This window comes from Emydura macquarii, unplaced genomic scaffold (genome assembly GCF_026122565.2).
Source record: "Emydura macquarii macquarii isolate MOO-44397 ecotype Brisbane River unplaced genomic scaffold, CSIRO-AGI_Emac_v2 contig_2321, whole genome shotgun sequence".
In the NCBI taxonomy this organism is placed as follows: domain Eukaryota; kingdom Metazoa; phylum Chordata; order Testudines; family Chelidae; genus Emydura; species Emydura macquarii.
The window spans coordinates 1,706,528-1,723,690 of record NW_027132458.1 but is presented as its reverse complement, the minus strand read 5'-3'; the positions used below and the strand labels follow the sequence as shown (position 1 = coordinate 1,723,690).

The window sequence follows — 17,163 nt, the reverse complement described above, 5'->3', positions numbered from 1 at the left end:
ATTGCTGCAAATATATCCTCTGTGTCCTGCACATTGCTAAGAGTCACGGTCCTGTGTGTCAGGCCCTGCACACTTGCATGACAATGGCTCCCACAGTGGATTTCCCAGCTACAAAACAATTTCCCGCTGACTTCAGGCAATTTAGCGCTGCAAGGTTTTAGAGCGCAATCGCTATTTGAATCTTCACTGTCAGTCTAGCTCTCACTTTGAGTGAGTCATTTCTATCCCACAACATATTGTGAAAATTTCCCAAAAGGCATTGTGCCAGCTGGCAGCGTGTCACACGGAAATACCTACCCATGGTGCACCGCACTTTACATCAACACACACACTCCTGGTGAGTACACGCTGCACCTTCACAAGCAGCCGCGTGTGTACATGCCCCAGCGATATATAAACTTCAGCGGCTGTACACCAGTGTAACTTTCGCCAACCACCCTTTGTAGGCATGGTCTAATTCTGAAACGCTGCCAGGATGTTTTTCCTCAAGTTCATTTTAGGGTTTCCTATTCTTTTATCTTCACTGCACCTCACTAAATCCCTCCCCCACCCTTGGAGTTTTCCCTCGTATCATATTTCCCTCTCCCTTAGTCATAGGTGTGCACCCAGGGAATTTTCATTAGGGTGTGCACCCAGGGAATTTTCAACAGGGGTGTCAAACTCATTTCCCCCGGCGGGCCACATTTGAATTACCCGTCAGTGGAATTCTCACCGCAAAATGTCGCAAGGAACGCTATTTCGGCGGCAGATCGTGGCGTGTTCCCATCTGCCGCGAAATCGCACAGCTCCTTCTTTTTTGGCGGCAGCTCGCTGTGTCTTGCCGTCCGCCGAGAAATCGCACGCCCTCCACTCTTTTGGAGGCAGCTTCGAACACAGTGAGATGGCACCATGGGCCACATCAAAAAGGTTCGCAGGCCGGATGAAAAAGGTTCGCGGACCATATGTTTGACACCCCTGCATTAGGGTGTGCCTGGGTGCACCCAGAACGCCCCATACACACGCCTATGCCTTTAGTGGTAATCTTGAACTGGATTCATTTCTCTCTTAATCTTTCCCTCTAGCATGCTGACGATTCTTTTTGCTTCTCTGAGAGCTCCTTCCAACTTTGTCTTTGTTACTATTTTGCACTTCAGCTCATCTACAACATGGAGTTGTTCCTGATTAACTTTGAAAGTGGGTTAAGTTAAATGGGAACAAAGCATTCTAACTCCATTTGTGGATACTTGTTTTCTGGAGTAATTTAGGAAGAGGTAATGCACTTTAAATTCACACCCTATCTCAATTCACATTAACTTTTAAGTGTGGATAGGCTCTTTTCTTTTTCTTTCTAGTAATGTTGTGCCCGGAACGGAACATACTCCAGGCACGGTCATACCAGAACCGTGTTGAATGGGACTGTTACCTTTTTGTTCTGTGACATGCTGTTTGTGTACACAGTCTAAAATCTCATTGGCTCTTTCTGCTGTCATGTTGCATTGCAAATACACATTTAATTAGCTGTTCATTATTACCCCACCCTCTGTCTAGCCTGTGGGCTCCTGGACAGTTAGTTGTTTTTTAAATATGACATCCAGGGGCCCTAAGGTATTCACTTGCCCCCCAATAATGGGACCCTAGAATTGGCTCAGCCCCTAGGTTTCTTTCTCTGTTGCTCTCAATACCATAGACTCTCAGCATCTTCGTGTGTTCAAGTTACTCCTACCCACTGAGTATACTTCCCTTCCCCTAGCGTAGTAGATTTAATTTGTTGCTCTCTTCCTCCCCGAACTCCCTTTTCCTATTCATTTCCTTCAATTGTGGCTACAATCTTCTTTCAAGATTCACTTTAGGAGTTTTTTATTTCGGTGATAAGGTCCCACGTTTCCTGGTAGCTGCAGAAGAGACTTTTAAAACACAAACTACAGTTAAAAAGAAGTTGGTTGGAGAGAGTTAGTTTGTTGGGGAAACCTGGGGCCAAATGCCAACAGGGAGAAGATAGCAGTAACTTGTGAGAAGCCTGAAAGGATTAAAAACCCATGTATATCCACACCAAATGCATTTTAGAGCATGTTAGTTCCCACACGTCAAATTGACGCAGTTTGTGAAGGCCTCTGGCATCTGCCCTGTTTTGTGGCATGAGGGCAACCTTAGCACATGCTTATCTGCAGTGCACCAGACCCAACTTCCACCTCCTCCAGAACCTTCTGAGGTGCTGGCTGTACTTCCTTCCCCCCCCCCGCATATTTTCTTTTATGGCCTGGGCCTTGATCCCACGAAGTGGTGGGACCCCCTCATTCACCTTCTCCTGGCACTGGCCGGGATGGCCATCCATCAGTCCAGAAGGAGGAAGCTCAGGGGGGAGGTTTTCTGTGGCTATGGGACCTATTTCTTTCCCAAGTCGTCTCACACATATGGGCAGAATTCCTCTGGGTGGTTTCCACTGACTCCTTTGTGGAGCAGTTGGTGGTGTCCAGGATTCTCTGCCCTGAGGGTGCCATCATCCAGTATCCTCGTTTTTAATCTCCTCTCCCTACATCCCCCTCCCCACTCAGCTTTCCTGTTTTACCATTTGTTTTTCCACTGAAGATATTTTCTGGGCTCCATACCGGTGCCTTTCAGCTGCATTAAATTCACTCTGTTTGAAAGCTCTGTTTCATTTGGACAAGTATGCTGTTTACTTGTCCATTTTCTGACCTACAACCTGATGCTACGTGAAGATGATTGTGAGAATGTATGCGTGCGTGTGTGTGGAAATGAGCAGTCATGCTTGAGGGTGAATGACTTTAAAAAAAAAAACAAAAAACCCCAAACAACCCTCATGCAAGAAATCTGGTTGAAACATGGAACTTGGAGTGCATGGGAACAGGAAAGAGTCTGTCTAGTGGTTAAAATGTACTGTTAATTTAAAAATATTTTGTAAACAAATATCTGTATCTTGGTGTTAACAACACCGTACGTTATTAAAAGTAAAATTGTAAAAATCTGATTCATTGGTCAGTTTGTTACTCTCTTCTTTCTGCTTAGAGAATGAAAATAAACAAAGTCAGCATCCTTTTTGTGTGTGTGTGTAGTCAGTTTCTCTTTCAGGTTCTCAGTGCTGCAGTGTTTGGGCTTTGCGTAGGCAAAGTAAAAGGGTTCATGGTTTTAAAGATACTTTTTTATTTCATTTTTTTCATATTTTCACAACGTTTAAAGTCCAGCGTTCCTTTAAAAGCACAGAACTAGGATTGTAGAACAATCAGGATTCTGTTCTTGGGTCTGCCAATGGCTTCCTCTGTAACCAGTCTGCCAAGTCACTTAAGGCCGGGTTCTGGTACACTTACTCATGCTGGGTAGCACCTCCCTAAAGTCAATGGATCACTTGTGGTGTGAGCCTATATTTATGGAGTTAAGGTGTCACAATCTGGCCCTTAACTCTCTGCTCTAGTTTTTCCATCTGCTAGATGGAGATATTACCATACACGGGTGTGATGAGGTTAAGCTCACTGCTTGTAAATTGCTCTGAGATCCTCCGCTGGAAGGGGCTACAAAAGCGCCCCGTATTACATGGAATGCTGGTGGAAATATGTTGTTAATTTGTTTAGATGATGATTTAGTGGTTTGGTTGCATTGTACATTGCTTTATCTTTCTAACTTTATAGATGATGTATCTTATTTGGCAGAAGTTTGCTGTCCTCTTTTGGCCATCTGTCTGAGTAACTTTCCTTCCTTCACCTCTCCTGAAAATTGAGTAAATTCTTTAATATAGAGACTAATGGAAATTTAAGAACCTGGGCTACTGAAGAGCCCCCCCTTCCTAAAAACTAAGCTCTTAAACGCTTCACATAACATACTCCTCGACATGGAGTTTGTGGCACATCCGTGTCAATACAAAGGGCTGGTTGTGCTTTCCGGTTTTCATTGTGAAATTTAGAAGGAGAAGGGTCATTGTAATTAATTCCCCTTTCCAAAGTGTGAATGAATTGATCAGAATGATCAGTAACTTGAGGTGTTGAATGAGTCTTTAGAAAGTCTCTGAATCCATTCAGGTGCCTTGATCCTGTCTCTCACTGTCCTGTACCTTGTGTAGTCATTTAGACTTGTGCAAATTGACTGTAAAATGCTACCAGCAAGGAATGGTGACACTTTACATCCACTTGGTGCAGATGAAAGACTATCCAAGGTGTAAGGCAGTGGAGAAACAAACCACATCAATGCAGCATTGAATATTGCCATTGCTGCCTGGCCTGCATGTCTGCTATGGTTCCTTTCATCTTACTTAGTTCAGCTCACTTGGCGTAGGCTGGAGGCAACTCTTGGGAGTTTCATATTAAAGTTCTGCTGCCAAAGGAAGAGAGAAGTGGGGGGTGGTTTATCAGCCTCTGAAGCAGTTCCCTGACATAGTGCTGACTTACCACTGTAAGGTCTTAAAATCTTGTCCTACTGAAGAACAACATCTTGCAGTTTTGGAGTGGATCAAATTGCACCAAATGGGGCAAGCCATCCAAAAATGCCTCCCAGAAAAGGAGAGCTAGGATTGCCCAGTCTCCTCTCGTCCCTAATCTCTGCAGCACATGCGGCCTAACAGGTGGGGCCTACTAGGCGAAGGTGGATTTTTTTGGCTGGTGGGGCTGGGAGGGACCTTGCATTGTCAAGATAATATCAGTGCAGCAGGTTGTGCTTCTGAACATCCCAGAGATCGAGTGTACTGAAGAGTTTAATAACAGGATGTTTTAACAGAAAACTGTTGTCCTTTTCATGGAGGTTGAAGCTCACATCTGTTAATTTTGATACACAGAATGCATCTCAGAGGAGTTTTGGGGTCGATTATGACAACAACTGCTTCCTCAAGGATGGGAAGCCATTCCGCTACATCTCGGGCAGCATTCATTACTCTCGTGTGCCCCGGTACTATTGGAAAGACCGTCTGTTGAAGATGAAGATGGCAGGGCTTGATGCTATTCAAACGTAAGTAGCTATTGACTTTTGGGAGCAGTCTTAAACCAGAACAATGAGGGAGAGGAAGTAGGCAAGCTGAGTGTTACCTCTGTTAGATTATAGTTGACAACGTCCTAGGGAATCCAAGAGCACTGCAGATACATAGCTGAGCTGACAAACGCTCCACTTACAGTGCTGTTTTGAGATATGGCTGCAGGCCTTAGATAGAGGAAAACAATTTGACTGTAGGCTGATTTTTTTTTTTTTTTTTTTAAACTCAAATGTGTCTATTTAAAATGAGCAAAGTTGATCTGGAAAGGAGTAGTTAAGTTGGAAGCTGCGTACACATGTTTCTTATTCCATAATTCTTGTCTGTCCTACCTGGCTGGTGTTGCCTCCACTGTAGGTGAGGCAAGGATCAAAGAATATAACTGGGCTAAGTGAACTGGGCTAAGACTTGTTTGAATCCTCAACAAGCGAATAGTAGTTGTGGAGCCATTTATGGTATTAGATTAGATCCACTTGGGCTTGATGGCTTGGCATGGTCTTGTTTTCAGTTTTGGGGATCATTTGTACCCAGAACTCAAGGATTTTGAGCCCCTGGCAAACTGAAACCAAGTTTCATACAAAGTATATACAGCTCTAATCACGACACGTAATCTTTTAATCTACAAAGCTTTTTATGATTTGGATCCGGTATCTTAAATCACCTCTCTCCTTGTATTACATCTTCGCAGTTGAGATAAATTGTGACGCTCTAGCAGATAGCATGAGCACACATGGTTTGTTCAGTGGGGAGTGCTCTGGTGTCTGAAATTGCTCCCTCCCATCTGGGTCCAACGGTTTGTTGACAATGCACGGCTTGTCTGTTTCCCAAGATGCCCTCTGAGGAGATGGGTGAGTGCATGAGAAAAGAGGGGATTTGTTTGATGGTTCCATACTGTCTCCTGGGGAGGAGGGGCCTGAGTCTGTCTTTATTTTGTGAGTTACAAAACATTCTTGTGCTCCTAGAGCTGTTGGACTACTGTTGTTTTATTAATCTAAGCAAATAACCAATGACTCCTATCACACAAGAAAAGAGGGATTTGTAGAGTATTTGCAGGGTGGTTTCTGAAGATGTTGCTTCAAGGTGTCTGAATAGTTACTTTTAAGCTTGATTATAAACTGCAATAACAATAATCTCAAATTGTTAAATGAATCTACACAACGTTAACAATTGGCCTGATTGCTCTTCTTTTCTTCTGTTTCCTGACCCTGACTACCAACATAGTCTAGTAGCGCGCACTGCTTGTATGGCTCATGATCTCCAGAGTTTCTTCTATGTTCCCTTATGAGTGTCTTTTACTTTTCTGTTCTGTTCCTTTCCTTTCAACCTTTTTGTTCCTTTCCTGCTCTTTCAAATACTTTCTCTTCCCTGCTCCTTTGAGATCCTTTATCTTCTCTCTGTTATTCTGTACCATATGTCATTGATTTTTCTGATGGATCTTCCTTTGTGTGATGAACTGGCAGATAGGTGGCGCCTTCATATCACTTCTCAGGCTGTGTTGCAGTTGTCATGTCATTTTGTTTCTTCCCTATACTTTTTAAAAATTCTCTGCATGTTGTTGGGTTTTTTTCCCACTGCTTTCTTGTTTTGTGGCTTCCATCCCTCCCTTTTTCTTCATGTAGCAAAAGGCTACACAGGGTGCTGGGAATGTTAGTGTCCAGTGAGGTGACTCTGGGAGGCTGGGCTGCGTGTGCTCTTGCAAAGGAAGGGAGGGAGGGCTGCAGACGTGTCACCTGAGTATGTAGCCCCCTCCTGAACTGCTTCTGTGCCAGTAGCCATCGTTGCTGGATCAGGGATGCCTGATAGGTGCCTTCTTAAAGTGCTTTTCTTACACATGCCGCAGGAGCACATTTACAGTGGGATGTGGGGTCACATAACTTTCTTCACTGCCATTGCTGCTCTTTTCCATACACTTTCCTTGGACTAGGCTCAGGTGGGTGGGGCTGCTGCCTTTCAGGTTCAGGGATGACTGCAGTAAGTCCCAGCTTGTGCCCTGGGAGCAGCAAAACCCCTGCTTTTCTACATTACCTTAGTGCAGTGGTTCTTAACCTTTCCAAACTACTGTACCCCTGTAGCCTGAGTCCCACCCCCATGGGGCTGAGGCATGTAACTTAGTTTCATGGCGCCCCTGTGGCTCCAGGCAATTGCCTTTCTTGCCACCCCCAATACCAGCTCTGCACTTGCGACCCCTCTAAACCCCCAGGTTGAGAAACACTGCCTTAGTGAGTGTGTTTTTTGGTGCCTCTTTCCAGCAGATGCTGAACTCCATTGCTACCCTGTGTGTGTGCCTGTGTATGTGTGTATATATAAAACCAATCAGAAACTTTGCAGCTAGTCAGGCAAGCAGATTTTGATTAATGGGACTTAGTGATAACTTTTCACACTGAGCAAAGAAAACTTGGATGTGTCTTGTGTGGGTTTTTGGTTAATGGGAGGGTGGGGAGGAAGGGGGCTAGGTGGATTTCTTTTTTTTTCTCCACTAATAAAACTTGGCTAAGATGACTACATTTCAAAAAGATTTTAAAAAACTGCCTCTTTGTGAAAATTAGTGCTTAGTTCTCATTTTACCTTTAAGTAATTACTTTACTGATTTAGTTAATAATATAGAATATGTGGAGAGTTATTTCAGTGGAAGCACAAATCCTAAGAGAAGTAGCTGTGTTTCAAGGAACTCCCAGCAGAGCTTCCATGTGTCATGGGAGAAATAGCTGCAGCTTGACTCTTGGAACTTCTAACTGTTGGAGCTTGCGTGCTGTATTCCATGGAGATTGCAAATGCAGCTTGGGGCTGATCCTATAAATTACAGTGGGTGCTAGCTTTGCTTACTTTAGGTTTACACATGGGACCTGGCTGGTTCTAGCCACAGAGCAACTCCTTATGCAGTTGACCAATGAAGAAGAAACTGGATTCTTGTGTGGCATGGTTCTCCTCATGAATCCCTTGCAGTGAAAAGCCAAGCAGGCCTAGCCTCCCTCTCACTCCTTGCTGCCTCCCTTCAGAAATGGCCAGCCAATCCTTGCTCCACCATCCTGACCATGATTATGCAGGTTAGCTAGCTGCTTTCTGAGGCTTTCGGACAAGAGAGAGGGTTTAGTAGGCCACTAATGCACCTCCACCTGTAAACAGGGACGACAGGACGTAAGAGAGAACCTGGTCCTGCTGGTAGATGGGTCTTGTAGTTAAGGTTTTAAATCTTGATGATAAAACTTCAAAAATACTTCCAAAATAACTGATTAAAGTTGGATGCTATAATCCTGGTGATATTTCAAAATGTAATGGTGTATGTAGGGGAGGGTGGATGGGGAGAGTTGTGATATAACATGCTTAATAAAGTATAAATCACTAACACCATATTCAAAGTTTTTAAAAGGTCCAGTTTAATTTATGTGGACTTAAATTGGACTATTTCAAACTCTGTAGGTCTGATCACTGGTGCTCCACAGACAGCTGCCTTGTCACATGGTGCCCCTTGTCCTTGTTTCCTGCTGCTAAATAGTATTCAGACATCTAAAAATACTTTCCCACTTACCTACTTTCCACTCTGGAACTTTCCTGACATTGCCTTTGTATGTAAACTGATGGTGTAGTTGCCACAGGGATGTTAGGTGATTGTGACTTGGAGGGAAGATAGCATGTGTATTCATGCATTGAAGAAATATTGGTCCATAAGACATTCTCTCTTACAGTGTTGTCTGCACTATAAAAAACAGGGGTTTGAAAGTCCCTGGCTGAGAGTAGGGGTGATTTTTCTGAAGCTGCAGTTAAGTAACTAACCACTAGATGGAGCCAGATATTTACCCAGGCAAAAAGGCTTCTTTGAAGAACCAGTAGATATCTTAGCTGCCCTGAATTTATATGAAGGATGTTTGAACATTATAGTTTTTTTGCTTTTTAAATTTTGTTAGCTGGTGGGCAGGTAGGTTTATACTTTTTGGAAACTCATTCTCCAAGAAACAGCTGCCTCTAGGTCCTTGAAGTTTAAGTACTTTTTTGTGGGGGTTTTTTTTTTAAATGCAGATATTAGTTTTTAAAATAAAATAATTCCAGGAGTTTTGTAAAAACCCTGTAGCCTTTTAAGGGCTTTAACGTTGCTCTCTTGGTTTTTAAAGTGAATCCCATGCTTTGTAGGCAACTGGAAGAGAGAACACAGAACAGATATTATGTGACCACTTCAGCAAGCTCGGGTGTGCTGCTATTCTTCACTTTATAAAGAAGATAGTCTAAAGCAATGGCAAAGTGATTTCATGTAGAAAGCAAAAGAACCCTCTTTAGCAGTAATAGCAACCTGGCAAATTATGAAAAAAAATCAAACTGATTCATCATGCTAGTGATGGTATATGTGCACTTTCGGTGGCTTTAACGTGCAGGATGATGGATGTGTTTTAAAAGTAATCATGTAGCTTTTTTTGTATTTATTTATTTTAATTGTAAGCTACTATGATCCTGTCTTAAATGGAAGCAGACAGCTTGCACCTTACTAGCCTTTCAAATATAGGCAAGAAAATAAAAAATAACACTGAATGTGCCTCCATTAGTATTCAAATCCATGGCTATAAAGGAGCCAGGTAATAAGGAGATTAGAAACATTAGCGATAAATTGGGAAGGAAATTAAAATTACATTGCAGGGTTGAAAGGGTGCATCTCGGCTGCACAGAACACTGGGCACATTTCTCTCTTGTGTTACAAATCTGAGAAGCGAAATAGCCAAACACAAATGGAGTCCGTTTTAGCATCTGGACACCTGTGAACAACTGCTTCAATTAAGCAGTTGCATAACTTAACTTCATTGAATCTGATGAAGTGGGTTTCTGCCCACGAAAGCTTATGCCCAAATAAATTTGTTAGTCTTTAAGATGCCAACAGAACTCGTGTTGTTTTGCTTCAATTAAAATTCTTGAAGATGCTGAAGATTTTGATATTTTGTATGTAGTATATAGCTTTTAAATATTTATTTAAATATTAAATATTAAATATTTAAATAGATTTATGCAATCCATGCGTGAACTGGTTCTTGTTTTTCCTCTGTTGTTCTTTTTGGTTGTTTTACAAAACAAAAAAAACTTTTTTACCTTTTAAAAAAAAATCCTAGACAATAGAAGTGCTGTGTGAGAGGCTCTCTACTTGACTACCCACCACTTCTGTTTCACAATGACTTTTTGGAGTTATGAAGCTAGATGAGGATGCACAAGCAATTATTTTTGCTTTTAATATATTTTATGACGATGCTGTTAGAAAGGAAGAGTACGTGGAAAAAATACATGATTACAAGAAAAAACAGAAACATTTGTTTCCTTTCTAAGTGTCTGATCCTACTTGATGCTAACCTTAGCACCTTTAACTTCTAGAAATGCCTACAGGAGCTAGGTCCTAAATTCATTCTCATATTTCATTAGTCTGAAGGTAAATACATCTTTACAGAACTATAAAGTTGAGGTGCTAATAGTCTGCTTGCTTAGCATTTGATTAAGTTGTTATTTGGATTTCCTTTTTCATTCTAGTCTAAGTCACTTCTTATGAAAGGTGTTTTCTTCATAGGTATGTGCCATGGAACTATCATGAATCCAAACCGGGAGTATATAACTTCTTTGGTGACAGAGATGTAGAACATTTTCTGCAGCTAGCTAATGAGATCGGCTTGTTGGTAATCCTAAGAGCTGGACCTTATATCTGTGCAGAATGGGACATGGTAAATTTGTATTTAAACTACCTAATTTGTAGGCAAAATTAATATCTGATCTCTGTCTAATGTAAGTGTCTGTCCCTTTTTTTGGGGGGGGGGGGGGAGAGGAGTGGGATGGGATTAGAGTAGCTGGCTATATGGCTCAAGGCAAGATTCCTTATCTAGAATACTAAAAGTTGTTTGTTCAAGTCCAGCTCAAGTGATTTCTCATAGCATCAAGCACGTTTGTCCTTATAGAATGATAATTTTTTAATAAGTGGTTGGGTACTATACATCACCAGGCAACTAGTATGTATTTGGTAATATCAATACTGTTAAGGGATAGCTGGTTAAACTTATTCTTGTAATTCTTGAAAATGATCACTGAAATGGTTTCCTTTCCCTTCATAGGGGGGTCTTCCTGCATGGTTATTAGAGAAAGAATCTATTGTTCTCCGATCTTCTGATTCAGGTAAGGAGATCAAAAGCGTTTGTAAAAACATTTCAGTGGAAAGCAGACTTGGCCAGTCTCTAGGCTCAGACTGTATTTTCAAGTATGGTTTTGTGTTACTGTTTCTACTAAAAGTTTGGGAATAACAAATATGAAAAACCCTTTGAATAAGGTTTTCATACTTGCTGAATATTTTTGCACCATGCACAAATGTATGGAAAGAATAAGATAGGAACAGGGTGAAAATAGCAAGACTACTTCTGTAATGATTTGCAGGACTGGCCCCTTAGGTTGTAAAGGATAATGTTCTTGAAGATAACTAGATATTTTTCTGTTCTGTGGTGACGTTACTTCTTGTTTTGATATTGTACTATATTAGAATGATTTGGGTGTGGTCCTTGAAGCCATCTGATGGTTTGCATTTAGACACGTGACTTCCCTATGTACTGAAAGGCTGAAGTTATGAGCAAGTGTGGAAAGTCATCAATTCATTATTTGTTGCTCTTGTACACTTTGTGCATACCCTATGTATTTAGGGTATTGGTTACAAAATTACCCATTTGCATTTTTTTTTTTAAAGTGGATAAACTATGATCTGCCCACAATTTTCCCTTTGTATATTCCAGATTACTTGGCAGCTGTAGACAGGTGGATGGGGTTTTTTTTACCCAAAATGAAGCCTCATCTCTATCAAAATGGAGGGCCAGTTATTATGGTGCAGGTAATGCATTTTAAAAATCAAATGGGAACATTAACTATGTGAATGCAGAAGGCCTTTCAGTTACTGTTATTGAATTATTAACAGTGCTTCCACAAGTATGTGTCCAGTAATGTACATGGGTGCTCCTTAAAAGTGCCACTCATCTGAAAGAATCTGATGGGATCCCCATTTGAAAGGCAGGAATGTCTCCAGAACTTTGGCTGCACCAAGGTTGCCTCTGTTGCAATATTTCCTGCCTGTGCAGCAGAACGTTAAAACAAACTTACTGTTTTCTTTAGGCTTGGGTCTTAAATAATATTTGCTCTCCATGATAACTGGGATTCAAATTAGTTTAAAACTGTATCACAAACAAAAGGGTATGGTGGTGGTGTGAGGTACATTGAGGTACCATGCAATTTTAATATGTTATTCTTGCATCTCCAAAGTTTTAACAAGTGGAACTTTGAGTGTTGGCTTTTAGTCCTTAGTGTAGATGTCTCTTTACCACTTGGAAAGACAGTGTGTGTGAGGATGAGGTGAACATAGCCACTCACTTACACAAGTGAGTATCATTAACCAACCCACTTGCCTGTGTTGTTGATAACATAGCTCATTTTGAAGCAGCTCAGCTCAACCCAGCACTTCCTGAGACTCAGGGATTTAAACGTTAAATCAAACTAATTCCTTAACATCTCTTCTGTTTTTCCTTCATCTTGCTCTTCTTTTCCTTATTACATACAGAATCACCTATAAAGCTTCCCTACAAATCCCCACCAACGGTACGAAATGCTTGCTCCATTAAAGTCAATGGGAGTTTTGCCTTTCACTTCAATGGACCCAAGATTTCACCCCATGTCTTTTTTCCCTGATGCCTGTTGGAAATTTTCATGCTAACTCTTCTTTGCACTTACAGTCCATTTATTCTGACACTTTTCAAAGCTGGGTTAGTAGTGTTATCACCATTCTACAGCTTGGGTAGATGAGGCCCAAGAATGAGTGGCAGAGTACGAGTAGAACCCAAATCTTCCAGCTGTGTGTTCAATCCAGTATTGATGGGTTGGTTTGTTTGGTTTTTTTTCACCCTCATCTTGTGGTATCTACAGCTTTGCTCAGTGCTTCATAGGCAAGACTAAGCCACAGCTGCCCTGTGACGCTGACGGCTATACCAATCCCTATCAATAAATGGGTCAGTAGTGAGAGAAAAATATTACCATCTGATAGCAGGGGTGCTGGAACAATGTATATAGTGGGCGTGCTGAGAGCCATTGGACTAAACCGTTAAACCCTGTGTGTGATGGAAACCACTTCAAGCGGGGGGCTGCTGTGTCGCCCCGCGCACTCCTAGTTCTAGCACCTATGCATGATTGCTGTTCAGGGATCTATGTCAAATAAGTTCCTCATCTCAATACAGTCCCCAGTAGCCTGGTGTCTTCATCAGTCCCCATACCCATTCTTGCCTTTGCCTTTCGAGAAATGATTATTCTCCTGACTTCAGATGGACTCTCCAGAATCTGGCTGAGGCCAATGGATGGCATAACATGGGGAGTCTTGCACTGGCTCTGCAATTGATAGACTCACTCTTTTAAATAAAAAAGACCTGCAGTTACAGCAGCATCAGCTGGACCTCTTTCACAAGTGCTGAATTAAACTGAAGCTTCAGCCGGAGGTGAAAAGAGTGAAGTGGAGGTGGAAGGTCAGGACAGTCTAGTAGAAGTACTTACAGAGCTGCTTTTTTGTGATTAAAAATCAGAACGTGCCCCCACCTGAAGTGCCCCCTGGCTACCCTTTGGGGTTGAAATTTCACAATCTTAACCGGAGGGTTATTTTCTCTTATTTTTTCCCATTCAAAGTTTGGTAATCCCTTCAGGGGAGCCTGAGAGACACCTTTTCTCACCTTCGTTTATACAGCAAGAGACAGTGCCTTGTTGTGAAGATCTTACATTATGCTAACCAGTGCAACCCTGACCACAGTTGAAGGCTTTAGACTTTACCACAATCCAAATAATAATTGGAATATGTTTTCTGGCATATGCAGTCCGGCCGGGCCGAGCCTTCCCTTCCCTTCCTTTCCCTTCCCTTCCCTTCAGCGATGTTCAAGGCATGAAGACCTCCAGGAAAGTGAGTCATTTTGTAGTCCTCAACAGTATGTCTCGTGCTTTGTGGTTCCCAAATCAACATAGAGGACTGTCTCTAAAACACCACTGAATTCCATTGCAGCACAAAGTCCACATCCGATATGAGGACGGTTCAGACGGCACCATTGCCTTTGCGGTAAATCAAACCTGGATTGACATTGAGTGGAATCGGAGACCAGATAATTATTTGTCACTTTCTCTGTGGACCAGGAAGCTTGCCATGCATCGTCTATTGTAAACCCCTTATCCGGTAAAATTATCCACAACAGGCGCCGTGAGGGCAGACAACTATGTGGCGAATTAAAAAAGTCTTTAATGAATGGTAGATGTGGCATATCATGCAGTTTTGTCATGAGCTTCGCTACGCTTTGCTCTCTGTGAACACTGGGGGAGCAATATTGCAGAGACCCAGTAACCATGGTAAAGGAGTAGATGTAAGTGCCTGAAATAATGCGCATGGTGGAATTTCGTTTTACGTTGACCATCTTTGTGTGAGACAAGCAAGCCCACACTGGAGCGCAGTACTCTTCCACTGAATAACAGAGTGCCAAGGCTGAAGTGCATAATGTTTGGGCATTGGCGGCCATACCGTTCCGGCCAGTTTTCCGAGCAGGTTGTTGTACGTTTTGACCTTCGTCATTCTCTTTGTAAGATGGTCATCATATGTGAGAGTTCTAGTCAACATGCCACCTAGATAGACCGGGTGTGGACCATGCTTTATTTGCTGACCATTCAGAACTATATTCAGCTCTCTGCCAGCTTGTGCATGATTAAGGATATGATCTGGTCACCAAGGTCACGGAATCCATGACTTCCTGTGACCTCTGTGACTTCAGGTAGGGCTGGAGCAGCTGTCAGCCCTGCCAGTGGAACACCTGATGAGGTACAGGGGACAGCCAGCTGGTCCTGCCGTCGAACAGCTGATGGGGGGGGCAGCTAGTCCCACCGCCAAACAACTGATTGGGGCCCGGCTGCCAAATAACTCATGGGGAGTAACCTGGGGCTGTCGCCAAATAGCTCATTGGATGTTTTTAGTAAAAGTCAGGGACAGGTCGTGACTTCTGTGAATTTTTGTTTATTACCTGTGACCTGTCCTTGACTTTTACTAAATAACCATGACAGAATCTTAACCTTATGCGTGATGTATGGGGAAGACTCTCAACGAAGTCTTATTCCCAGGTGGTATCAGCTGCCACCAATGACGGTAATCAGCCATAGCCACTATATCTGCATTCAGAACACACTCTGTCAAAGGAGGGTGACTGAGTGCTGAGGCATATCTGCATAAACAAACTTGTGAGACCCGATATATAGTAGGTCATTTGAATATAAGTTGAATAGCCTTGGAGATAATAGCTATCTTGCTGGAGGACATTAAGTGCCGGACCTATGACTAGAAAATCATCGTCCAGAACCTGTTTGACCGGTTGACTGAGATTAGTGGTAATCCTCGAATGCGATCTGCTAGTTGGATCAAACAGACTGCAGACAAGCTACAGCTGGGTACTTGCAGGGGATGTGTTGTAAATGCCAGTCCATTGTCCCCAGTAATTCTAATAATAAAAATCATTCAAGCTGACTCCGTTAATCTTCAGTTTGGTGTGGGCAATGAAGACTGGTGCCTCTTTCAAGTTGCTGAGGAAAACTGGTTTAGTTGTACTGAGTGCACTTGAAAATACATTACTATGTATGCAGGCAGGTTGCTTATTTTACTAAACTCTTTAAGGGCACAACGTGGGGATTGTAGCTGAGTACAGGTTATTTGAAACTCCCTGGCTCTTGTGTGATGGGATGAGAAGCTGCTTTGACACATCAGCAAGGGTGGAATCATTATGCCTACTGGCATAAGGTGTAATAAAATTGATAATCTTCAAGTTACTATATGTATTGTGTATGTGTATTCAATAAAAGGTTCTGGGTCAAATTATCCTCTGTCCAGGAATAATTGGAAAATCAGAAGTTTCCTTTGAGGAGTTTCCCTGGCATTGTTTCTTTGGCTTAGGGGCAGGGCAGGGATTACCTTCCTGTGGAACTAGCTGAGGATCCTACCTGCCACAAACTGTACAGCTGCCAAAATCCTTGGCGAAGGGCAGTCCCTAACCATCCAAATGGAAACTCTGCCCCCCTGCATTAGCTCCAGAACTGCTCCAGACCTCTGGTGTGCCTAGGTTTGTACTCTGAGTTGTCCAAGGTAACAAAAATTCAGCTCAAACTTCTATAAATAGTTGTTTTTATAAAAAAGGTGTGAAAGGGAGACAAAAATATTGAGTTAGACTAAGCTAAAAGATCTACTAATACCACCCAAGGACTGTGTTAAGATTGTGTCTGATAAACAAGAGATGAATGGAACCAGAAATTAATTAACCAGAACTGTTATGTTGGAAATTAGGCCTAACTGGTGAACAAAATAATGAGGGGATGGATTATTCCACCCATCACTTCCTTTTGGAGACCTTAAAAAGAGACTTTGGGGAGGATAAAATGGGTTAGAAGATGGGTTGACTGAAAGGAACAAAGTTTGTCATAACGACTGCCAACCCCACCATCTCCAGGGACCTGGGATGTGCCATGACTCTGTTAGACCTTCCCTGTTCTGATTCTGAGAGATGTTCTGATCAGGCCAGAGAGAGGGAGCCAGATGACATCGTCAGCTCTGGCTAAATCCCTAACACTACCTGGGATGTGGGACTTTGGTTCCTGGCTGGGATATTGTAAAGTATAGAGAATTTTATTTTGGACATTTCAAATGCTTTTACTTTCTTTTTTCTTTCCTTTTCTGTATCTTTAATAAAAGTTTTAAAGATTTTTAATATTGGGGCATTTGCCCCAGGACTAAGCCGGCCGAGATCTCTGTACTTGAACCCCTGAACCATGTTTATCTGTCTAGTGTTGTGCAATGAAAGCTCACGTTAACTTCTTTGACTCTGGGCCCATTTATTCCATCAAAATTAACACAACATCTCCCGTCCCCATGTTAGCAGAGCTACCACAGAGCTTTGTCATAGAGCTTTGTCTGTTGGACTTGGGACACACTGTTTAAGAGTGAGACCATGCTTAGGGTAACGGTGTTTAAGCCAGCATTAACTAAGGCAGGACATTCTTGTGCAATTGGGAGGTAAATGCTTTGAAATACAGCCCCTCTCCAGGTAGCTGTGAAGCTCCTGCAAAAGAGATGTCTGGGAGAGGAGAAGAAGGATGCTGCAGGTGCATCATCTTCTCCCCTCATACTATGCATCTTCTCTGGGGTTTCTGTTGGGCTTTCATTGCCTCTCTGC

General features: G+C 42.4%; 1 protein-coding gene across 1 annotated transcript in view; it reads left to right on the top strand.

The window, feature by feature from the left end:
* The window catches only part of GLB1 (galactosidase beta 1), a 64,091-nt gene that overhangs the window by 13,582 nt on the left and 33,346 nt on the right, over positions 1 to 17,163 (top strand). Inside the window, exons 2-5 of the mRNA XM_067560881.1 lie at positions 4,757 to 4,926; positions 10,479 to 10,629; positions 11,014 to 11,074; positions 11,680 to 11,774. Of these exons, the coding sequence (XP_067416982.1) occupies positions 4,757 to 4,926; positions 10,479 to 10,629; positions 11,014 to 11,074; positions 11,680 to 11,774 (477 nt within the window). The remainder of the gene's footprint in view (positions 1 to 4,756; positions 4,927 to 10,478; positions 10,630 to 11,013; positions 11,075 to 11,679; positions 11,775 to 17,163) is intronic.